General features: G+C 36.0%; 1 protein-coding gene and 1 pseudogene across 1 annotated transcript in view; both read left to right on the top strand.

Moving 5' to 3' along the window:
• LOC138173920 (serine/threonine-protein kinase VRK1) overlaps positions 1-26147 on the top strand; it is a 143300-nt gene that overhangs the window by 54575 nt on the left and 62578 nt on the right. The window contains exons 2-3 of the mRNA XM_069103974.1: positions 11416-11580; positions 13928-13983. Of these exons, the coding sequence (XP_068960075.1) occupies positions 11421-11580; positions 13928-13983 (216 nt within the window). The 5' untranslated portion in view covers positions 11416-11420. The remainder of the gene's footprint in view (positions 1-11415; positions 11581-13927; positions 13984-26147) is intronic.
• LOC138173902 (small ribosomal subunit protein eS25 pseudogene) lies at positions 3762-4373 on the top strand (annotated as a pseudogene).

Below are 26147 nucleotides of genomic sequence, written 5' to 3' on the forward strand. Positions count from 1 at the left end.
GTTAAAGCAAGAGCGATTACCCCTCAGACTGGTGCTTGGTCCCCCTACACTCTTCAGGCCCGGAGCTGAAGCTGCAACATGGCGCCGGCTGCACCACGGCATCTCAGCGGCTTAAAGCCGAGGCTATCCCAACTACTGGGTCCCAAAGTCAGACTGCACTGACCTCTCACTTTGTCCTTCTCATGTATATGTTGATAAATTTGGAAACGGCCACAGCTGCTGCTGATCTGGAGTCCCTCTGTCCGGCGGCTGGTCAGGCCTGCCCTGGGTCTAAATCCTCACGTGGGCCTGGGCTCGGATCCCAGAGCGCTATACTGGCTGATTCCTGCTGGACTATCCTTAGCTGGAGGTTAGCTTTTCTGCGTCATTTTGTGCATTCTGTTACTCTAAAGTTTGTTTAGAGTTCCTTGTACCAGCCTGGAAGTCTTGTTTCTACTCTGCCATCTTGACTCCCTCCCTGACCCCCCCCCCCCCCCACATTTCATAGATGAGGAAACTGAGGATTGTATGGATTTAATACTTTACCAAAGTTACGCAGGTAAGCAGCCCAGGTAGAAATTGAATCCAGGTGTCATTTACCCTAGCCAGTGCTCTTTCCATTATATCAATAGAAAGGGTGTTGGGATGGGCACAAAAGTGAAGATTGAACACTTGTGTGTTGAACTTGTTACTATGGGAAGGGAGTAAACAGTAAGCACCTTCTGTGTTCCAGGTATTGTACAAGTGCTTTCCAAATATTATCTCATTTGATCCTTACAACAACCTTGTTTAATAGGCATTATTCAGATCCCCATTTTATAGTTGAAAAGATTGAGAGAGACAGGTTAAGTGACTTAGCCATAATCATATAACTAGTAAGTGACTTGAGTCTGGATTTGAACTCAGGTTCTCCTCACTTCAGGTGCTCTTTTAACTGTGCCACCTAGCTGCCTTGGAATGTTAAAAGACCTGGAAGGCTTCAGCCACATTTGATAGATTTTTTCACCGAGGAGTTGTGGGGTGGCATGAATTTGCTCAGAATGAGAAAGTGATGCTGAGTTGTGTTTCTCATCATTAAAGAGAACGGCCACATCAATAAAGTTATGCATTCTTTAAAATATTTTAAGTAAAAAGGAGAAACTGAAAATGTTGACATATTTCAATGTTCATTTTCCATTTTATCTTTATTCTTATTATGAAAATAAAAAGTAGAGTTTTATATAAGAGAAATCTTGCCATATTAGGTGAGATCCATGATCATCTTGCAATTCTCTTTTGATGTATAAGCTAGGATATATGTTGTGAAAGGAGTTATCAGTTATCTGCTTTAATATTTCCTGTATTGTCATTCATGAATTTGTTGAGATATTTTCTGATAAGCTTTTTTTTTTCTCCCACTTACAAAATGATTTCTTATTTTAGAATTAATTAGTCCAGGGAAAGAAAAAAGATTCTTCTCAACACCTATAAGAAGCATCTTTTAAAACCAATAAATAGCCTCTGATGAATCTAAGTGATTTTGTATCTTCTACTTGAATCATTGGTCAGGGAGGCTTTTAGCACCATTAAAAAAATGTAACAAAATGGTTCATCTTTTTCTTGAGTTTAATACAGTTAGTATTATGAGTGACAAATATTAGTTGCCCATGTAACAATCAAATCTTCAGCATTTAAAGATCGATCTCACTAGTATTACTAAATATTGAAATATTTGTAGAAAATTAGTATGAAGACTATATGTCCAGTAAGATTTTCCTGTCATTATTATCAAATATATTGAGCATTGTTCCTTGAGATAGAGTGAGATATGACTACCCTTTCCCATAAAGGACTTAGTATGTCTATGTGGGCATCTCTTGAAAGGCTTACTATGTCAGGATCAAAGAAGGTTCTGTGCTCTGAGCAAAGCAGAATTGCAAAAGCTCAAAAGAAATGTGAGATGTGTAAATTTAGACATCTCCAATGCAAATGTTCATATGGACTATTTGTGCCTGACCTGTGGTAGAGTCTTCCAACCTCATTTTGGACTTTCAACCACATTTAGACACACTGTACCTTGACTCCAATATAGTGATGTCATTTTGGTCCTTTTCAAGCATGAGGGACAATAACCAACCCATGTTTAGATGGGTAGAGAACATGGACACAGAAATATTTTTCACAATAAGGATAACAACAAAATAAGTTTGTATTTGTATTGTGTATGTATAGCGTGTTATAATCCAATTTTTTCCTAAAGTTTCTTTGCCAAGTCTTATCAGTTCTACTTTTACAACATCTCTTATATATTCACCCTTTTCTTCTCTGACACTGCCACCACCCTGTTGCAGGCCCTTATCACTTAATATCTGAACTGCTGCAGTAGCCTTCTTGTCAGTCTCCCTGCCTTAAGACTCTTTCCATTCTAGTTCATTCTTTACTCAGCTATCAGAGTTATTTTCCCCAAGTACAAATCTGACTATTTCACTGCCCTATTCAAAAACACTAGTGGTTTCTTATTATCTCCAGAATCAAATATACAATAATGTGAACTAGCATTTATATAGTCATTTAAAGTTTGCAAGATGCTTTACATGTGTTAACTCATTTGATCCTCACAACAACCCTGTGACTTAGGTGCTTTTATTCCCATTTTACAGATGAGGAAACTGAGGCACAGATAGGTTAAGTGACTTGCTCAATGTCACACGACTTGTAAGGAGTCTGAGGTACATTCCACTATATTCCTGACTCCCAAGTCTTATGCTGTATTCAGTGTGCCACCTGTTTGACTTTTAAAGCCCTTTATAACCTGCTGGCCCTTTCCTACCTTTCCAGCCTTACACTTTACTTCCCACCACATACTCTGGGATCCAGTAAGTGATCTCCTTGCTTTTTTCTTATACAAGATACTTTTATCTTATGCATTTTAACTGGGTATCCTCCATACCTGGAATTCTCACCTCTGTCTCCTGGCTTTCCTTACATCTCAGCTAAAATCCTACCTTCTACAAGAATCCTGGTCCCCTTTAATGCTACTACTACCACCTTTCCTTTGAAATTATTGAAGTTATCTCTTATCTATCTATATCTATCTTATCTCTATCCATCTATCCTACACGCACACACACACACACCTACCCACCCTTGTTTGAATGTAATATAATGGTTTGCATGTTGTGTTTTCTTTCTTCTTCTGCCTCCTCTTCCCCCCCCCCCCCCCATTAAATTGTGAATTCTTTGAGGGCTGGAACTGTTTTTGTTTTTATTTGTTTTCCCAGTGCTTAGCACAGTGTGTGACATATAATTAGGGCTTAATAAATACTTGATGATTTGTGAGTTAAGTAATGAAGATAATCTTAGCTAAGTTTTACAGATAAGGAAGCTGAGACAGAGAAGGTTTAAGAGATTTTTCTACAGGTGAGTGGTAGAGCCTGGATTTAAACTCTTGTCTTACACCTTCAAGTCCTTTGCGTTTTCTGTACAAGTGTATTATTGCATATACTGAATATGAAATGAGTCATATGATAAATTTAGGAACTCAGAGGAAGCAGCAAAAACAGGAGAGTATGAGTGCCATTGAGAAAGCAGGTCTTTGTGAAGGAGGAGGAACTTCAGATAAGTCTTGAAGGAATTGTAGGACATAGTTAAATAGAATTAGAGCCATGAGGTGATGAAGACCTGAACTAGAATAATACAATATTAAGAATTGGACTAGATTATAGGATCATAATTTTGGATATAGAAGGGACTTCATAGGTTATATTATGTTACCCTCTAATTTTATAGGTGAGGAAACTGAAGCCCAAAGAAGTTATGACTTGTCCAAGGTCACATAGGCAGTAAGTGGCAGAGTTGGTATTTGACCCCAGATTTTTTGACTCTTGCATTTCTACATTCTCTACGATACCACAGTGCCACCTAAGGCATCCTTGTCACCCAAGCCAAGACTCCTCTCCTCAAGATCCCTCTGAGAGTCATTAAACTGTCCCTTACCACCCTCTTCCTTTTTGTCTGACATCTTGGCTTGGAGGCAGCAGCAGCAGGAGTTCCTGAAGCCTCACCATGACTCCCAAGGACGATAAAAAGAAGAAAGATGCTGGCAAATCGACCAAGAAAGACAAACATTGCGTGAACACGTCTGGGGGCAAGGCTAAAAATGCGAGATAAGCTCAACAATCTGGTTGTATTTGACAAAGCAACATACTACAAACTCTGCAAGGAGGTCCCCAAATATAAACTTATCACCCCTGCAGTAATCTCAGAGAGACTGAAGATCCAGGGTTCTCTTGCCCGAGCAGCCCTCCAGGAACTGCTTAGTAAAGGTCTGATTAAGCTGGTTTCCAAACAGAGCACAAGTGATAAATACCAGGATCACCAAGGGTGGAGATGCTCCAGCGGCTGAAGATGCATGAAATGGTTCAACATTTTTTGTGTACATTTTCAAAAGTCAACAATGGAGAGTCATTAAACCTCTTTCCTTTTTTATTCTAAACACTTCCAGTTCTTTAAAACTTTTGTGTAACATAATTTTGAAATCTCTTGCCATCTGTATCAGCAATGCCATATTCACAATGCCTATAGAGATTACAAATATGCTGATATAATTATCCATTACAAAATACGTCATGTTTGCCATACAGCAACCACCCAGCGTCCTGGAAGCGCGCTCCCAGCAGCTCCGGCCCCTGGCAGTCCTCAGCAGGAGTCCTTAGCAGAAAGTCCTTAGCAGTCCTAACTCAAAAAGGGCTTCGCGCTGCCACTGCCTCTGCTGCTGCCGCCGTCACCACCACCGCCAGCCACCGAAGGAACGCTAGCTTGGCTTCCGCTTCCTCTTGCTCCGCCCCTTCCTGCTATGTCAGCAAGCCCAACGGGGCATGGAAGATCTTTAAATCCCATAACCCTTACACCATCTTAGTTGCCTCTTTCTGTGTGTACTTGAATCTGTCAGTATCTCACTCAAATTGTGGTACCTAGAATTGAATATAGCATTTTAGTTTGATTTGCTTTAGAGTATATTGTGATTATTGTTATATTGTTATATGGACACTACATTTACAATAATGTGCCATGGGAGACTGTTAGCTTTTTAGCAGGTATGTCACATTTTTTGTTTGTGTTGAGCTTATTAACAACTAAACATAGGTAATGGAAGTGAGACTAGAAAGGTGAATCAGATTTGAAAAACATTATGAAGGAAGAATTAGTAGCATGTAGAGATTATTAGGTATGAGAAGAGTAAGAAGAATCAATTATGACCTCAGGGTTTGAACCTGTGGGATTGACAGAATGGCTGTATCACTGTCAGAAATGGCTAAATATGAAGGAAAGCAATTGTTTGGGGTCAAGGGAGAGAAGAAGAATTTGCTTTTAGGCAAGTTAAGTTTGAAGTTATGAACATTCAGGATAGAGGTAAAAGAGGAAGAAATTTGAGGATGATCTGAATATGTCCTGTCAACAGACTGAATCTACTTTTTGAGAACTACCGTAGCAGAATTCAAAGAGGTTTGTCACCAGTGACCCTGGGTCAGTTGGCAACAAATTCTATCTCATGATAATCCATGAAACAGAAAAATATAATGGCATGAGGGAAGAGTAATGTGCTATATGTCCAGTTTAGGAAGAACTTTAAATACCAGAGGATTCTGTTTGATTCTAGAGATAATAGGGACCACCGAAGTTTATTGAGAAGGGGGACTGGAGTTGTGTGTTCAGAACTGTCATTTAGGAAAATCTGTCTGGTAGCTGTATGGAGGAAACAGTGGAGTGCAGAAAAGATTTAAAATATGGCTGCCTTAAGGAGGCTATTGCAAGGGGTGATGAGAGCCTGAACTCTTGGAGTGACTGTGGCTGGGGAGTGGGAAAAAAAATCACATTTGAAAGGGATGTAGAGGCAGAAATGACAAGGTCTGGCAACTTATATATGTGGGATGAATGAGAGTGAATAATCAGGTATCACAGAGGTTGTAAACCTGAGAGCCTGAAAATATATTGATGCTGTCAACAGAAATAGGATTGATGCATCTTTTGCATATTGGGTATTTTTTCTAGGAATATTTTAGTAAAAGCTCATTGAAAGAAAAAAAAAGTTAAACTTTTTTTTTTCAGCCTGTTATAAGTATTAACATCATTAACATGTATATAAGGGATTAGGAACTAGAGATGATTATCTTGGTGAAGAGTTGTTTCCTCCTTCCATCCACCCATGATTATTGATTTCATATATTGATATCAACTTGAGATGAACATGTGATATTATTGATGCGATGTAACCCATGTAGACCTCCTTATAGTAACCCATTAAATGATACTGTGTAGCTTTTTTTTTTTTTTTTTGCTTTTTGGAGGGCAATTGGGATTAAGTGACTTGTCCAGGGTCACATGGCTAGTTCTGAGGCCGTATCTGAACCCAGGTCCTCCTGACTCTAGGGCCAGTGCTCTATTCACTGCGCCACCTAGCCGCCCCTACTGTGTAGCTCTTGTCCATATTACCCCATAAATCTTCCATGAAGGGAGAAGGTGCCAAACAGTGGTGATGGGGGCCTTCCTCTACATTTTGTGATGTTATAGGGGTACTTAGGGAGCATATTTGGCTGTATCTTAGCTATCTTGTACCTTATTGGTTCAGTTTTTTTTTCCGGCTTTATTTTGCTGATAATTGCAAATTTTTTTTTTGTTGTTGCTTTTTTGGAGGGCAACTGGGGGTAAGTAACTTGCCCAAGGTTATGCTGCTAGTATTTTTGTGTGGGTGTTAAGTGTCTGAGGCCAGAACCGAATTCAGGTCCTCCTGACTCCAGGGCCAACTCTCTACTCACTGCGCCACCCAGCTGCCCCTATAATTGCAATTTTTTGTTGGGTATATATGTTGGTGTTTAGTTTGTCACCAAATGTACCCCTCCATTGCTCATTAGGTAACCTGCAACTTTAATTCTTTGGAAACTGTGACATTACATGACTTGTCGCCACTATACAGCACCACTGGAAGAATATTGTTATTTAAAAGATGAGTCCTTTGCTTCAGGGAGAAATTTGGGGTCATTTGGAGTATCATTCAATTTCCCAAATGTAATTCAGCCCATTCTCTTCCTCCTTCTTTTTGATTTTCCCCTTAGCTCATTGTCCATAGGTAGTTTCTCTGTAAGATATATGTACTGATCCAACTGCATGTTATAGTCAGGATGATAGGCATTCTTCATCCACTTGACTTTTTTGTTTGGATGGTTAGGCCAAACATGTGTATACCTCTTCAATTTACATAGTTTTCTAGATATCCTTCATGACTTCTGCAGATACTGTTGGCAAGCGTATTTTTACCTCATTTAATATCAAGAGAATTGGATAACAGATATCTGTTACATCTTTCAAGGAATCTTATGGTACGTGTACACACGTGTATATGTGAGTAAATATATTCCACATATTCTCTCTATTTCTGCCTTCGCTTTTTCCTTCCCACCTTTTCTTTCTGTATTTTCTCTTTGGAGATACTGAATTCGCCATCCCTGGAGGTTAAGTAGAAGCTGAATAATTCTCAGGGAAGTTGTAAAGGGGATTAATTCTCAAAAATGTATAGAACTAAATGTCCTTTAAGACTCATTTCAACTTTCTGTTTCTGACAGTTTATGTCTAATTGCCTTTGTTCTAGTTTTAAGCATGGAAGGAGTCCTCAGGACTAAGAATTGCTTTTAACCCAGCAGAAGATTTCCTGAGGGAGAATTCTGGAAATAGATCTGAGTTTAGAGTTATGACAGCACACTGGAAGATTCTGTTCTAGAATTCCCCCCAGGGTCAGGGGAGTCCACAAGAGGAACCATTTATGAATTTAAGAAATGGAAGGGAGATTTAGAAGTCATCTAGGCCAATCCCTTCAATTTATAGATGAGGAAATTGAGCTCCTGAGAGGTTAGATGACCTGCCCAAGATCACACAGGAGTTAGCATCTGACTCCAGATCATTTGACTTCAAATCTAGTGCTTTTGTCATGGCACTATGGGTGCTCCTAGAGCAGATGATCATGGTCTAGGGACAGAATTGATATAGAAAGTACAGAATTAGATAGCAATATAGTTATTTTGAGAGTGGATTTCAGTGAAAATAAGGTGTCAATGGTCATGAGGGAGGGTAGGGCATATGCATAGGATGTTATAGAAGTATTGATTTAGATCTAGAAAGGGAATTTAAGAGTTAAAGACATCTGCAGAGACTGCCTCAGGATTGCAGAATCACAGATTTGCAGCTGCAAAGGGGCCTTGGAGGTTATATGGTCCAACCCTGACATTTTATAGATGAAGAAATTGAGGTCTAGAGAATTAGAATGATAGAGTCCATATTTCAACCAGAATCCTCTGACTTTAAATCCGTTGCTTTTCCCATTGTACCACTTGGAGGTTGGCAGCCTTTAACAAATAAGGTACTGTTATCCTGACTCTTCTCTTTCTGGTGTTTCAGAGATTCAGATGCTGATTTTCATGAGGGATAAATATCGATATGATGATCCTTGATGTGCTGATGGTGGTGGTAGTTCTGCGCTTGCACCCAGGGCTATTTTCAAGGGTGTGTGTGTGTGTGTGTGTGTGTGTGTGTGTGTGCGAATGTGCATGCATACACATATGCATGTGAGTATGTGCATTTGTGCTTGTGCACAAACACGGCAGGTTGAAGGTTGAATGAATCATTCCTTATGCTCAAGTGTTGGGAACTGATCTTAAGAAGTCAAGGGCATGGCCATGGAAAAGGTAGAGATGAGTCAGGGTTGGACAAGGGCTCTGTGCTCTCTCAGGTATGTGTTGAACATGGAACTGAGCATATTCAGTAATAAAAAAGATAAATGGAACTTAACTTCTTTCACTAATCTTTTCAAAGGTGACAGTGACTTTGTTACTGGACATGTTCTTTGACAAGTACACCCTTTTCCTAGTTTTTATATCATGCTGATTGTTACTTTTAGCACCAGTGATTTAAGTATTCAGCAGAGTGACAGAGACGACAGTCATTCTTTGGGACTATTTTAGGAAAGAAATAAAGTCGTTCCAAACCATCATTAATCACAACAATCAATTTCAATTATCTGGCTACATGACGAAAACTGAAAACAAAGACAAACAGCTTAATTTGGAGAAGAAAAATTTATAGTTAAAAAACATAGGGCTTATATTGTAGACCAGAAATTGAGTAGAAAATTAGAATTGTTTCATATAAAACTCAAGTATTCCTGTCATTCCCTTGGCAGGAAATTCCAGGAAAATACAAAAGATATTCTAATCACTTTGTTGAGTTATAGAGAAGACAAAAAAACATTTTAAAGTAATTTGAAAATACCTTAACTTATAATGAATTACTAATAGTCAATCAGGAAGCAAATTCTTGACAGTTTTATGAGGTAGTGCAGCAAAGGACATAAATTTATCAATTTTGGTATGTGAAATATGTATTTTAGTTATTTTAAGGTAAATTCTATTAAATTGTTTTGAGGTATTTGGTTTAAAAGCTACTTAACATTTTCTGAATGTTGAACCTCCCATTACTGACTGGAAACCTAAGATCAGGATAGGGACTGGACCTATGATTTCACTAGAATAATAGGAACTCATTGCTAAGGAAATTCTTTTACCAATGCAGACCAATACCTTCTCTGCCACTAAAATCTTAGAGAATTGCTTAGAGTACTGAATGGCTGAGTGGCTTACCCAGTGTGTCATACCACCATTATTTATAAGTGAATATGAATGTGAAGTGTTACTGTCCTACAAGAAATAGATATTATGAATAAAGAGAAACAGAGAAAGACTTACCTGAAATAATGGAAAGTAAAGTAAGCAAAACCTGAAAAACTTTATGTGCAATCACTGGGGTAGTTAATAGAAAGAATAATGGCAAACAGCTGAAAATTAATGTTATAAAACTGCAAAAAAAGCTTGGCCCCAAAAAGAGGCTAAGAGAAGAAACCTAGCCTCAACTTCTTTGCAGAGGTGAAGTCTGTGACTATGGAACACTACAAATAATGTCAGATTTTTTTTCTTTTGATAAGTTTTGCTAAATTTTCTCATTTTAAAATTTCTTTATTTTTAAAATTCTTTTTAAAAAGAGATGACCTTCTGGGATGGGAAAGTGGAGAGAGGGAGGGGTGCAGATGTAGACAATGTAAAAAAGAAATGATATAAAAAGTTTTTAAAGATACATTAAAACTTTTTTTTAAAAGGAAGATTTGCAAAATTGTGTGGTAGACAGGTACCTAAAGTGCTTATTTGATAAAAAAGAAATTTTCAAGAGATTAGGCAATTCAGGTTATATCACAAGTATGCCTATTCTTAGTTTCAATTTCTTGGATGTTAGTCTAGTAATAGCAAATTATCCTATTTTTAAAGGGAAAGAGAATCATTTGCATTTATTTTAGGTGTTTCCCTTTTTACTAAAAATAAAAAATAAAAACACATGAAGACACATAACATGCTGCCCCATTGGTTCTGTATCACTTTTTAATTATTGTGTAGCAGCAATATTGCTACAACTACAGTGTATTAATTTCTCTCTAAGAATTAAAAAAAAAATTTTGACATGTTTCCCATGAGAGGTAGTGTTGTATAGTAGAGAACCGACCTCACAACCAGGAAAATCTTGGTTCAAATGTCACCTTTGTTATACACAATTTTTTTTTTTTACTGATAGCGTAAAATATTTATTATATCCTTTATTTTTTACATTGATTACATTTCCCTCTGCATCTCTCCATTTTCCCATTCCAGAAGTCCATCTGTTTTAAAAAAGAATTAAAAATATAAAGGAAAAAAAAAAGATGAGAAAACAATTTAGCAAAACCTATCCGATAGGAAAATAAATCTGATATTATTCATATCTTTGGTTTCACTCATTTCTTTATGTTAATTCCTGAGCTGAAGTTTGGTGCCAGGTCATTTCTTGGTCTCATCCAGAGTGTCCTCCTGGGTTCTAGTGCAGACCTTGATCTCGCAGAATTGACTCCCCCCCCATCCCCTTACCCCTGCTCTCCCAGCTTAGATCTTTAGATCTTTGCTATTCAGAGCACTGAATCTTCATAACTCTCTGGCATTTCAGCATAAAATACTAGGAGTATCAAGAGGTTTGAGATGTCTGAATCTGGCTGCTTGCTGTTATCCCCAGAAGCTGGAGCTTTCTTCCTCTGTTCTTGCTGCCTCAAGATAAAGATCTTCTACACTATACATGTCTTATCTCTGATCATATTGTTGCTTGATATGCTTACAGGACCCCTTTTTCCTGTTGTCTTTGGACTTTGCCCTGATTGTAGTTTTGGGGTGAGAGATGTTATTATATGTAATTCTTTATTGGACTTTATTAACTTCTATTTTTAAATCTTAGAGGTAGTAGAAACTTTAACAATCCATTTTGATGTCTAAGAAAAATAATTTGAGCCTGTTTAGAAGATTGAAACTTAATTTTAATAGACTTTGTTTTGCTTTATAGTAAAAATGCCTCGTGTGAAAACATCACAGCCTGCAAAAAAAGGTCCAGCACGGAGAAAGCTAGCAGAGCAGTTTGCAGTAGGGGAAGTTGTAATTGACCTGACCAAAAAGGAATGGAAAGTAGGACAACCAATTGGCCAAGGTGGTTTTGGTTGCATATATCTCGGTAAGTTTATGGTCTCAAATACATAAATACATATGTGTGTTAGTTGTGTGTACAACACACACATACATACATGTCCTAAATAATTTTTTTTCATATCAATTGGTGTTCCAGTAAGTGGAAACATTACAGAATATGGTTAAACAACTGTGATAAACATTTTGCGTTCACATGAAATAGATGCCTCTACAGTGGAATTGGTAAAGAAAGTCCTATTTGTTTAATTCATTGAGTTATAAGTTTATCTTTGGTATTTTGTCATCTGTGAGATCAGTAGGTTTAGGGTAAACATAATCTTATAGTATGTTTGGTATCATGTAAAGAAAACAACTAGTATCATTAAAAGCAATGAAGTATAAAGATGATCTAATTTTTTTTTTAAGGATCCTGAAGAGAGACCCCTTGTAGAGCCCTTGGACCCTGCAGATTAAAAAAATTTAAAAAAAAATTCTTAATCTGTTGGCTTCAAATATTGCTTGCATTACCAAGAATATTTGGTAGCAATAATCACATTAATAATTCACTTTTATATAGCACTTTTTGTACACAAAATGCTTTCCTTACAGCCTATGAGGTAGGTAGGTAGTGCAATTCAGTCAACAAGCATTTATTAAGAGACTATATTCCATGTATTATGCTAAATGCTAAATATGTGAAGAAAAAGTTGAAACAATCCCTAATGTAAAAGTTTTCATTTAATCAGGGGAGGAATGGAAGAGAGATAGGAGGAGATAGTAGGATATAGTGAACAGTTTCAGTTGATTGATGGATTCAGAAGCTAGATTACAGAGGGATAAGAAAAGAGTTGAAAGGAGAGAAGTGAAGGCAGTAAATGTAGATGGCTTTTTCAAGGAGTTTGGTTGAAAAAAGGATTAGGAATATAGGTCTAATATCATAGCATGGTAGGGTATTTCTATTCCTAATTTTCTTCTTACCATAATCTGCATTTTCTGTAGACTTTGAGAAGTTGATTAGTACCTTCACATAAGAAATGTCTGATTTTCCTCTAATCAACTTAGTAGTTAACAATTTTGTGTCTCCTTGAAAGGGCAAAGGATATTGCTAGTGATCTATCTAGCTTCTGAAAGAGGAACATGATTCAAGAATTTTTAAGAACTTGATTCCATATCAAGGTTTGGTGAGGGCAAAGACATACCAGCCAGGTATATTTGCTTTAATTGTCTTCACAAGGATTAGGATAAATGATATCATAAGATGTCTCCTGCAAGAGGATATTTGCACTGAAGCAGGGGTTCCTGACTGTTTTTTTGTCATGGACCCCATTGTAAATATGGTGACGCATATGTAGACTTCTCAGAATAATGTTTTCAAATGTATAAGGTACATTGAATTACAAAGGAGACCAATTATATTGAACTAAATTAATCAAAATATTAAAAAAAAACATTTATGCACCAGATTAAAAAGCCTACACTAAAGATAGTCTTGCCCCTTTCAATTTTGTGTAGGTATAATTAGTCTGAGTAGAGTCAAATCAGTAAGCTGGAAATTAGGAGGTTGTACTTTTCTTAGTTTGTAACCTTTGTTATATGAAGTGACCTCTGTTCATGCTAGCTCTTTTGTAATATTTGCCATCAGAAAGTGTGTAAAATATTTTAATGTTTAGGTGTACTATGAAATATTTTAGAAATCTAGAGTCAGTTCTAGATAAACATTTCTGTCAACCTTAATCAGCCTGGAGGGGGAGATATGATTCTACAAAATTCAATCTTGGGTACTTTTTTCTCATACCCCTCTCCCTCAGCCAAGTTTGTATTACCACTTTGTGCAACTATTTTAACTTCATATTGTCTATCTTTTATAAACTAAATCCTTTTTTTTTGTTTTTTGATTTTTTAAATCTGACCATGTTTTCTTCATCACTTAAGCACTTATGTAAGTGACATGTTTCCTGGGGCTATGCCTCAAGGAGCTCAGACCTCTCCCATCTGTCCATTTCAACCATCTTTGGGACTAAAAAGCTCCCTCTTTGGTGTGAAGAGTGAATGATACAGTCTTCTTTGGAATGTTACTTCCTAAATGATGGAAAATGTGTGCTTTTATGTGACATGGGCAATCTTATTATTATTATTGTCGTTATAATAATTGCTCTTTCAGAGGGCTATTTCTATAAGAAATAAAATGACGGAGACCTTTCCTGAAATTTCTGTAGTTGGCAGGAGCACAGAGTTTAAGATTTGAAATAAGCATCTTGAACTATTTACTCAGTCCTTTTCCATTTGATAGAGAGGATAATGTTGTACAGATCTTAATGTGTATGTGTTAATGGCATCTTCTCTTAAAGGTTATACCTTTTATTCTGATATGATATATTTAATTTTTTTAACAGCTGATACTAATTCTTCAAAGTCGGTTGGCAGTGATGCCCCCTGTGTTATAAAAGTGGTAAGAAAATATTTTAATTGATTTATTCTTTCCTGGTCATTTAGTAATGGATGTGTCTTGTGAAATAGCTTGAAATAAATTGGAATTAATTTAACTGTAAAATTATATATTCAGTAGTATGTATCATAAATGTCTCCTGAGACAAAAATAGACCTTTATAGTTTTAAGTAACGAGTTTCAAAAGTTTCTCCCACCTTTTAAATTAGATTACTGCCATTAAAAAAAGTCTTAAGCCTGAGGTGGACAGGAATGTAGTTATTTAGTATATTAGAAATTATTAGTTCTTTTTCCTTTAGCCCTTTGAAATAAAAGAAAAACTCTTTTAAATTTAGTTTAACAAAATGGAAACACTGAAAAAATTTGGATTAGAACTTTATCATATTTCATGTTGTATGTGCTTCTTATCTTCCATTTAGTCTTTTTTTAATGCCCCTCTCAAAAACTCTTTAAAAATTTGGTAGATTTAATAATTTATAACTATTATGGACTCATTTAATCTTATTTGGGATGACTACGTGAAAATAATTTGCTTTTGATAACTGTTAGCATTGTACTAGGTTTTGAATGCATTCAGAGAACATTTTGCACTACCTGTAATGTATTTTACCCACTAGAATCTAAATTAAATTTTGTTAACTATTATTTGATACTTAATTCTGAACATTTACAAACCTAAGGTTGTGAAAGCTTTCCCTATTTCTCATCCTTCTGTTTATTTAAAGAATAACCTGATTTATAGAAACATTGAATCTCAGATTTGTAAAGGAATTCAGATGCTATCTAATCCAAACTGTACTTCAAAAGCAATCCCATTTTATTATTTTATTTCTGACAGTTGTTTAGCATTCACTTGAAGACCTTTAGTGATGGGAAATACCTACACTAATGTGTCTATTTCACTTTTGTATTGCTCTAATTAGGAAGTTTTTTCTTAGATCAAACCAGAATCTATATCTTTGTCCCTTTCCCTCACTGCTTCTAGTTCTATCCTGAGGATAAGTAAAACAAAAGTAATCTCTTCCACATGTTAGATTTTGTTATCAATTGAAAATAGTTATCATTGTTCCCTTAATCTTCTGTTTTTCAGCTGGTATTTTTGTTGACATGTTCTATAGTCCTCCACCCTTCTGTATGTGTGTTTGTTTGTGTCCTTTAAGATGTGGCAGGATGAGAATGATTTAAGATGAATATCAACTAAAATTTTTTAAAGGAACCAACACAAACTAAAACAGGATACTTATTTTAGCAAGCTAACATGCTTTTCATAATCATGTATCGGTTTAACTTTGCAGGGGAAAAAGATTGGTGTTATTGAATTTTATAGCTGAATTAATTTTTGGTGTGATTTTTTAAAGTGATCACGAACAAGTTAATTCCCGAGTTTTAAATAGAAAATATTTACTTCACAATATTTCACTGAAGAAACTGACCTTATTCTAAAATAGACTCTGGTATCTACTGTTCATTTAACTCACTTCTTGTTAATTCTAACTCTGCTTTCCATATGTAACTCCTTTCAACCTAACAAACCCCAGAATCTATCTCCTACATTATAAACAGGAGCCAATGAAAACATAAAAATAAAATAATTTTATTTTTCAGTTAGTTTTTCTGGAATGCAAATATTCTATATATTTAAAAATGCACAGTATCACTTCTAGATTGGTGTGTTTCAAAGCGGAAGTCTTTCAAAGCAGATACCGTATATCTTTCATCTCTCTTTCTTCTTAGTACTTAATGCTACATTGATAGTATTAAATAAATTTCTTACTATCAGAATGTAAAAAGACCATGTGGATTAGAGAAATGAAGCTCACTACATTTCAGATGTATGAAATTAGAGAATTTTATTCTTTAAAGAATTTATTCTGTGTTAGCATACTGCTTTGTTTCATTAATGTACTGAAAAACATACCTGTGATAATGATTGTGAAAGCTGCTTTTTTAAGAAGTAGTTTAAGTACTTAATATCTTATGGCCCCTTTTCATACGAGTGGTCTTCACAAATATATGCCTTTGTAAAAAATGTGCCTATTCACAAATAAGATCAGCTTTTCTGAAACAAGCATAACATATTTGGAGATACACATCTGTTTCCAAATAAATAGGAAACAGTTCTGATATGTCAGTAACTTTATCTATTATAGATTAATTAGTTTGGAGGGAAAAAAATTTCTTGCTTTTGTAAACTTTTTGAAAAAAATTTCAAATATCTAATAAAAATTGGTATTGTAGTATTTTGTATGCTATTTGTATTTGTAGTTTGATTAGGAACTGGGCAATAAGGAATTGATGTAATCAGTTATGAACTCAGATGGTTATGCTCCCCTAGCCATGAGAAGTTTTCAGTCAGGGATTGGATTCTCTTGTCAAGAGAATTTCCTGCTTTGTGTGGAAGATTGGACTAAGATTAAGGTCTTTGTCAGCCTAAGATTCCATAAAATACCTTGAAGTTCATTTTATTTTAACAAGAATAGGTGAGTAGGTGGTAGTTATCTTGGGCAATCTGAGTAATTAGGAGGAGGTGAGGACTATGAGGAAAGGTAGAAAGTTTTTTCTTTTATCTTAACAGTAGATAAAACTTCTTAATTTGTTAACTTTGTGTATAGAAGAAGGATTTGGGTATAAGTTGGATATATTCATAAAATATCCAGAGCATTTCTTACTGCAATTCTATTGAGATTAATACGTATGTCCATGAGTTTAAATAAGACCAAGGAAAGTTTTATGGAGGAGATATAAATAAGTACATTACAACAAATATTTATCCAGTATGTGAAGTACATATTCCAGTTCCCTACCCTTAGGGAGCTTACCATATCTCACAGAGGGACAAAATACTTAGACAGATATGATATGCAATGTTACATGATAAATGCTTTATGTAGTAGTTTATCACTTTATGGAAATACCAAACAGCTCATGTTAACTTCTAGCAACAAAATAGGCAAGATCCAGTGTAGAAAGAAGGACTTCTTTGTTGGTTTACAAATAGGTGTGTTTTGTGTTTCTGCTCTTATCTGTAAATGGTCTGTGACATATGCAATTCTTGTCTTAGTTCTTGAAAAATATTCCTTATTATCACCACCAATGTGATTTTCAGCCTAGTCATGAAACAGAACAGTATTCTTTCATGTGTACTTTGCAAAGTAGAACTTCATAAGTAGAAATGATTGTTATATTTGGGCTAATTTTAGAGGTCATCTAGTTCAACTCTTTCATTTTACAAATGAATAAACTGGATACCAGAGAAGGAAACTTACTTGCCCAGGTCACACAGATAAGTGGCAGATTTGGGACTTGAACATTGGGACTTTGAACTCTTAACTCCAAGTCCAAATTATTTCTGTTATATTTATTATATCTACTATCATAAACATGTAAGTTCCAACCTCTGATTCACTAAGGTAGCACATCATTGTTTTCAATGTTCTAGTGATTCATTCATTCACCAAAAATTTATTAAGCACGAAAATCCTACCCTGATATCTCATTGTGTTTTAGAAATGATAATGGAATCTTAAAAGCTATGCCAGTGGAATACATGCTTTGATGAGTCCTACAAGCTGGAAAATCTTGGTATGGGTTTGGTGAAAGAATATCTATTTTCTAAGGATCAATCTGGCTATCTTTAGTTGTCTGTAGGATAACTTTGGAGGGGGCATAACAGCTCTTGAAAACCATCTGCTAAATTATAGGGGTTTACAGTTAAGGTTAAAGGACACACTATTTTAAAATTATAGATTCTTGAAGAATATGTTGGATATACTGTTGGATGTAATGCTAGGGCATTATGTAAGATGACTAATAAATAGGGAATGGTTCTCATACTTTAGGGGGACAGTCAGTTCTCCTATAACTTGATATATTTCCCCAAAAAGCCCTGAACTGAGCATAGTCACCCAATAAAAAGCACAACTTATTGGGAAAATAGATTTAGAGACACAGTACTCAAAAACTTTATCAGCAACACATAAAAAAAGATAGGAACCTAATAAAAATGTTAGCATAATTTTATGCATGTCAAATGGTTAAGAAATACAGAAATTACTTCAATAAATATTGGGTGCCTCTAGGATCTTGGGCTGCTTTTTGGCCTTCCCTAGGGTAGTATACCACTTGGCAGAGGCAAAGGTGAAGGAGGTGATAAGGATCAACTCTTCTTCATTACAGCTCCTACTGTACCAGAAGATATACAACAAATATGGGACTTTGCCTTGAAAAAGACCTGAAGTTTGCTTGTGGCATAGAGTGTCAGAATATATTGTAGCTTGTGAGTTTTGTTGAAGTGTTGTACTTTTCTATGTTCTTTCACTGTTTTTCACTAAAGAAATAACTATAAAAGCACTCACTTGCATTTTGCATTGGAATAAATGAAGTTTTGAAAAATGTGTATTATAGCAGAACTAATTTATACAAATTAGAGATTGCATAAGACAAATGTAATGAGGTCATATGTGAGAGATAACTTATAGGTTGGGGGATTATCAGAGAAGGTTTTATGGAAAAGGTAACAGTTAAATTGAGCTTTGAAAAATAGAAGGTTGTCAGTAGTAGTTGCTGTTTAGTCATTTAGTTATGTCCAATTTTTTGTGATTTTGGGGTTTTTCTTGGCAAAAAATATTGGAGTTCCCATTTCCTTCTCCAGCTCATTTTACAGATGAGGAAATCAAGGCAAATGGGATTAAGTGACTTGCTCAGAGTCACATAGCTAATAAGTGTCTGAGACTGGATTTGAACTCAGGGCTTCCTGACTGTGCCCTGCACCAACTAGCTGCCCTTGTTGATAGTTGGAATTGGGAGAAAGGCATTTCAAGTCTTGGGAATAGAATAATAAGCAAAGTTTAAAAAAAGAGGAAAATATGGAATATGTTTAGCAGGCAAATAATAATCTAATTTGGTTGGAGTTCAGATTACATAAGAGGAAGTGCTACAGGATATGACTAGAAGGGTACACTGCAGCCAGATTGTGAAGAGTCATATATCAGACTAAGGGACCTTAGTAGGCATAGGGGAGCCATTGACAGTTCTGCTCCTGGAAGCGTTGGTATGATGACAAAAGAGAAAGGGTCCTTCAGTTAAACACTTAAAGAACTGTGAAAATTGACAGCTTTTGACAAGAACATTTGGACAGGACAATAGGAATGGAGAGAAGGAAATGGGAATTCAGGAAGAAAAGATCCTGTGAAACAAAGTTAGTTGTTAGGGTCTAACTTTTGGCATACCTAATTCAAAATGTAAAATATTTTCAAGGGCAGTTATTCTAGGACAGATTCTAGCAAACTACTACTATCAGTATAAAGCTCTGATTTATTCAGTTAGAACTTACTGATGTACCAACTTTAATTTTCAAGTTTTCCTTCAGGCACTAATTTATGAAACTTGGAATAATGAGAATCAACCAGTGTAACTCAAGCTATTATAATGAAAATCCCCCTACAAGGAAGGATCATGGAACTCATTTCATGTTTTTTTTTCCCCTTCACAATGGAGAATTCCATTATAACAAAATAAAGGAGACACTTCCTTGGCATTCATTGTAGGAAAACCTATCTATTTCTGTAGAAGAACAATACTTTAACTGAAGACTATTTTATTAACATATTTCAAATTTGAATTGCTTTGCCAAGTCTACAGTATCCAGGGTTTAAAGAAGAAATTAGGACTGACATTTTAACCCAGAATATCACCAAAAGTATCTTTAAGAATTCTAGGTGTCAAAATGAAGATGACAACAGGGAAAAAAAAATCATTAAAATGTGATATATTTCAATGGCACAATCTGAATGCATTTGGCTGCCATTTAGAAATAAAGTTGTATGAAATGTATCTTCCCTACTAAAAATTATGAAATATGATTTGAAAATTCACATCACCACTCATGAGGAAAATCAAACATGAGCCTGAAAACTTTTTTTCCATGCAACCGCCAATTACAGATATATATTAGTTTATACCTGAGGCACCATGATACAGTGAACCAACTGAGTTCCATCTCTGCTTTTGCCATGAACTTATTGATAATATGACTACTTGGGTAAACTGCATTGTAGAGTTAAGTCAATTTTCAAAATTAGATTCTGGCTGAAAAATATGCTAGTAACTGGGAGAAAATACGGTGTTGGAATTTTGGGGTTTGGTCATTACACAGATTAGAAACATAGCACATCTTAGTGGGTAAAGAGCTGTCTCAGCATCAGGAATACCTCGGTATAGATCCCACTAGTGATATGTACTTAATGTATGACTCAGTGATTTGCACATCATTTTAATCTTTCATTACTCTAGGCAGCTTTCAAAGTTAACTTACAAAGAAAAGGCCAATCTCCATTGGTGTATGAATTTCCTCTTGGGGGAGGGGGTGGTTTCCCTTATACCAGTGAAATCATAGTTCTAGACTCTAGCCCTGTCATCCATATTTAGCAACAAATTTTCATTGAATGATTTAATTTTTTCCCGTTCACTTGTTTTTCAAGATAAATCCATCGTGTGACCAGTTATATTACTCATCTCCACAGTTACATTTTTCACCGATAAAGAGTTTAGTTACTATGACCTTCAGTTATTTATTGACAAACACTTCATTTCTGTTGTCCTTGGGGATCAATGTTTCCATGTCTGCTTGGCTAGATAAGGCTCAATAAGACTAAGACCTAGGGAGATACAGAGCAGATTGTTTTGGGTTTCAGGCCTGTGCCCCAGGCTCTTTTGGATACATTCACCAGGCTGGTAGGCCCATTAGCATTATTTCCACACATAAGATTGAAAGAATAATAAAGAGAGTACAGATGGAGAGTCACAGGACCTGAATTCAAATCCTCTCTGTGCTTGTTGCTTTTCATGGATCTTAGTTTCTCAATCTATAAAATTAAGTTGGAGACATGGTTTCCATGGTTCTTTTCAGTTCTAAACCCCAGGAAACCTAAGTAAAAGATGTCTAGGAAGTCTCAGACAGGAGGGAAGGAAGACGAATGAACTAAAGTTGACATAACACATTGAAGAATAGGTAAAAAATAAAGCCAAATGTATGAAAGATAGGTTCTAGGGATTGTTGTTTAAAAAGTTATTTTAAAGTCAACGAAACTAACAAACTTATAGCGTATACAATATGCAAATTACTATGCTATCAATTGCAGTGAGTAAATACAATCTGCTTTTTCTTCTGAGAAATTCTAACAAATTCTTCCTAAGAAATTCCAACCCACAAAATATAAAACACAACCCTTCCCCTCAAGGAATTTACAATCTCTTTAGAGAAAAAGCACAATATGCTGAAAAATTAAATGGCAGTATACAGTTAGTAATGAGCAAAGATGGAAGCGGTATGACAGTATTGCTGAACTAATTTCTGTATGAATGATGTTGACAAAAAGAAGTTCAGAGGAAGAGTCACTTGGTGCTTGCAGAATTCTCTTTGAGAGAAAAAAAGAACTATAGGAACATTTTTTTGTTTATTGTAGTATTTCTAGGACTTTTGATAGTATGCTGCAGTTAAAAAAGTTTTTTTAAGTATTGAAAAAAATGATTTGCTTACAAATTACAATTATGTCTATTGCAAATGAATACAGATGAAAGTTAAGAATGGCTAATTTACTATGCCACTGCGAACTAGTAGACAAGAAATACAAATTATTATCCTGGTTCTATTATAAGATCTTAAGAAAAAGCACTTAACATCTTTTGGTAACATGGGCAGACAATGCTTCTTTCCACAAATTTTGCAGACTTGAGGATACTGGCATCAAAATAAATGTAACCTTTAACATTAATTGGTATGGAGCAGAATATAGTATAGAGAGAGGAATTTCTTTATGTAATCCTCATCTCAGGAAGCTTAGGTTATAAAGTAATGAAAGGACTTCTTTATAAATTGATTTCACCTCTGTGTCAATGACATACATATGTACACATATGTATGTGTCACTAATAGAAGAAGTGATATATTTCTCTGGGTAGATGATATTGAGCTTCCAAATTAGCTTTTGTATACAAGTAAATCAGTAACCTAAAAGGGCTTGTAGATTTAGGGGGGGGAAAGATCTTAGAAGTTGGAGGAAAATAATTGTCACATTTAGACACTCCCAATATTGGGCATCACTCAGCAAAATGTCTTCCTCTGAGGTGTACTGTAGCAAAATTTATTACCCAATCCATAGTGATTGTTACTGAACCTGAGTATATTCACTCTCCTTTTTCAATGAGTTGGTTATTTCACCTATAAAATGAGAGTTGTGCTAGAGGGCTTCTGAATTCCCTTCTAGCTTGAAATCTTTAATCCTATGATAAAGCTCCACCCCACCTTCTGCACTCATACTAGGGAGTGTCAACACATGTACTGATATTTCTTAAAAAACTCTGCCTCTCCCTAGTTTCTTGCTTTACTTAATTTCCATGACCTTCTCCTTTTACTCTGTATCAGCTCCCTTCAGGGATGGTCACACTTATGATCTTGATCTTGCCATCACCCACAAGTCATTAAGTACTTAATAAAGTACACTAAAGTTCCTTTGTTGGATTGTAATCTTGTATAATTTTGGCTCTTCTTGTGTCTTCTCGTTCTTCTTTCTAAGTTCTCTGTCTGATGATCATTCCATCCATACTTCAGTACTTTACTAAGTCATCACCCCAGCTCTCTTCCTCTCCCTTCATGTTTTAAATTTTTCAAACATTCATTTTTTAATTTTTAGTTCCAAATTCTCTCCCTTCCTCTAGCCTCTCCCACACCCATTGAGAAGGTTAACAATATAATATCTATAATACATGTGAAGTCATGCAGAACATATCCCTTCATATTAAACTACTTAGGGAGCCAGTTCAGCACTATGCTATCATTTATTCTCAAATCCATTCCATCCTTGCATTTATTTTATCACTGTTCATAATTTGCCATATCTCAATGCTGGATTACTCCCACTGTCTGCTGCTGAATGGGGCAACAAATTCATGCAAATTTACTGACTTGCTTCTCTACAAATCTTAACTGCTTTCACTGTAGCAAGTGAATCCTTCTTTTGTTGTTTGTTTGTATCTAACTCTTTGGGATCCCATTTAGGGTTTTCTTGGCAAAGATACCAGAGTGGTTTGCCATTTCCTTCTCCAGCTCCTTTTTACAGATGAGGAAACTTAGGCAAACAGAGTTAAGCAACTTGCCTAGGTTCACATAGCTAGTAAGTGTCTGAGGGCTTCTACTTCTTTTTTTATTTTTTTTTTTTAAGCAATCGGGGTTAAGTAACTTGCTCAAGGTTACACGGTCAGTTATTTCTGGGTGTGGTGCTGAGTGTCTGAGCCCAGGATTCGATCTCCAGGTCGTCCCAACACTGGAGCCCGTGCTCTTACTCGCTGTGCTACCTGGCTGCCCCCCTTCTACTTCTTCCTAATTGATTTTCTTATTCCATTTACCACAGTGAATATTTCAGATCTCTTTCTTTAAGGCATAGCATTATTCCCTTTTCCTTCATTATCTCATCTAAAGATCTCATACTTGACTGCAAAAATTGAAGCCATTTGCTCCTTTTTTCCTGTCTTCATTTCACCAAACCTTTAACATCCTTTTTTGTTCTCTTCTCCTTTACTTCAGTCTCTGAGGAGGTTCACCTTCTCAACAAGGCCATCACCCCTTCTCTCTAATTTTAAATATTTCCCCCCTATCTACCACTATCTTTTTCCCCTGCCTGTTGACACTCTCATGTTTCTATTCACCTGACTGTGACTGTCAATGTAAATTCAGGCTTTCTTCTCACCTCCAAGCTAAAATGGAGGGAGAGTTGCATGGCTTCTTGTCTGCAGATGATTGTGCACTCAATGCACCACTTAAGAGTTAAGGTGCAACAGAGTATGGTTTAATTCTCTGCTGCTTGCGTTAATTTTGGCCTGACTGTCATTACCAAGAAAACAGACGTTTCCCACTAGCCAGCACTACACCATCCATATGTGGAACCATTGGTTTCAACAAATGGAGAAATTTTGAATGCTGTGGATGAGTTTACTTACTTTATCAGTATTCTTTCTAGGGATGGGCATATACATGATGAGCTTAATGCATGCATTGTCAGAGCTAGCTTAGCATTTGGGAGGTGCTGAAAGAAAGTGTGGGAAAGACAAGGTATTGGGTAGTATATCAAACTGATGATCTAGAGAGGTGTTGTACTGACTTCATTGTATGCCTGTGAAACATGGACAGTTTACCTGCACCATGCCAGAAAATTGAACTGCTTCCATTTGAATTGTCATAGAAGTATTCTGAAGATATCCTGGAAAGATGATCTTGGACACTCAGGTACTTTATTGAGCTGAGCTGCTAAGCATTCAAACTGTTGTAGAGAGCGCAAATCTGATGGGCTGACTATGTTGTACAAATGCCAAATGTACGTTTACCTGAAAGACTATTTTATGATGAAGTTTCATAAATCAAATACTCACATGGAGGTCAAAAGAAGTGGTACAAAGTTACGCTCAAGGTCTCTCTGAAGAACTTCAGTATGATGAGACATAGGAGACATGGCCACAGGATGATTCAGCGTGGCATTCCCAAATCAAAAAAGGTGCTGAACTCTTTGAGCAAAACAGACTCCCTTTAGCACAAACGAAATGTGAGATATACAAATCTATACATCTTCAACACAAATGTTCAAATGGATTATTTGTACCCCATCTGTAAGAGAGCCTTCTCAGTGCAAATTAGATGTCTCAGCCATAGTTGAACACACTGTACCTTGACCCCAACATCATGATGCCATTGATCGTGTTAGAAGATGAAAAACAGCAACAACCTCCCACTTGGACTCTTGTAGTTGCCCCTTAAATCTGTTAAGGGTGGACCTTACTCAGGTCACTACCCTCTTAGTTCAGGTTGGATGTTTGGATAAAGTGAAGCAAAACTAAAACTTCTAGGTTACTCAGAAGTTAATTAAAAGAGGTTTAGTTGATTCTAACATAGGATATTTAACACAGATAAGAGTAGCACTTATCTTTGGTAGAAGTAACCTTCTTATGGAAGCACCTGGTCAGCAGATTAGGGTCCTGTAATTTATACAGTCTTGGGACCACTGCCATCTGAACTCCTAGACATCAAATGGGTGGGGCTTTTAATGCTCCTAAGTGAAGGAATTGTTGCTCAGATTTTTAAAGAATTAGGATATGTTTTATTTGGACATAGTAGATATTTCTTAACAAATACCCAAACAAAAAATGATAAAAAGCACATTTCCTGAAAACAATTTGTCAGTTATTAACAGTAAAGAAGAATGTGACCTTTAACTTTGAATAATAGACTAATATATCATTGGCTGTTTTATTTGACAAGATCAATCATTACTTTTTGTCTGTTGACTCTGTTGAGGAGAATGAACTTTGGCAGGAAGATATGAAAAGGGGCAATTGTTAATAACTAAGAGAAGCAGGGAGATAACGAGAGGACATCTCTCTGTCCTTGATGATTTCTAGTCATTAGTCCTAGATTAACTACATTCAAGGGTACTAAATGAATGGCCAGATGTGATTGCTGAGCCCACTGTAAGTGATTTTTTTTTTTTAAAGCAATTGGGGTTAAGTAACTTGCTCAAGGTTACACGGCCAGTTATTTCTGGGTGTGGTGCTAAGTATCTGAGCCTGGATTTGATCCCCAAGTCATCCCGATACTGGGGCCAGTGCTCTTACTCGCTGTGCTACCAGGCCACCCCCATCAGTGATTTTTTAAAGATGATAGAGAGTAGGGAACTGAGGAAAAATAAATATCTTTCCAGTTTTCAAAAAAGAAAATGTAATGCAATCTGCAGACTATTGGTCACTGAATTTAAATTCAATTCCAGGTAGAATTCTAGAGTCTAATTATAAAAACAAACAAACATGCCTTTTGTTTTTACATGACCTTCATTAAGGAGTTTTAAGGGACTGTAAGTCTCAGAGCAATAGGTAGAGTTTGTAAAGAGATAAGCTGGGTCTTCAGTTAAGGAAAATCTCATAACAGCTAGAATTATGCAGACGAGCAATAGACTGCCTTTGGAGATTCTGGGCTCCTCTTTACTTCAAGGAATGGCTAAATGATCTGGTATCCAACCTGAGGGGATTCATGGTCAAGTGTGAATTCCTTTTCAGTTCTTAAATTGTTTTTCTATGATGAATTAAGGAGTGAAATTTTGTCGGTCTAAAATTAGTGTCAGGATCAG

This window comes from Petaurus breviceps, unplaced genomic scaffold (genome assembly GCF_028583685.1).
Source record: "Petaurus breviceps papuanus isolate PSGF00001 unplaced genomic scaffold, PetGlider_PUasm1.0 67, whole genome shotgun sequence".
Classification (NCBI taxonomy): domain Eukaryota; kingdom Metazoa; phylum Chordata; class Mammalia; order Diprotodontia; family Petauridae; genus Petaurus; species Petaurus breviceps.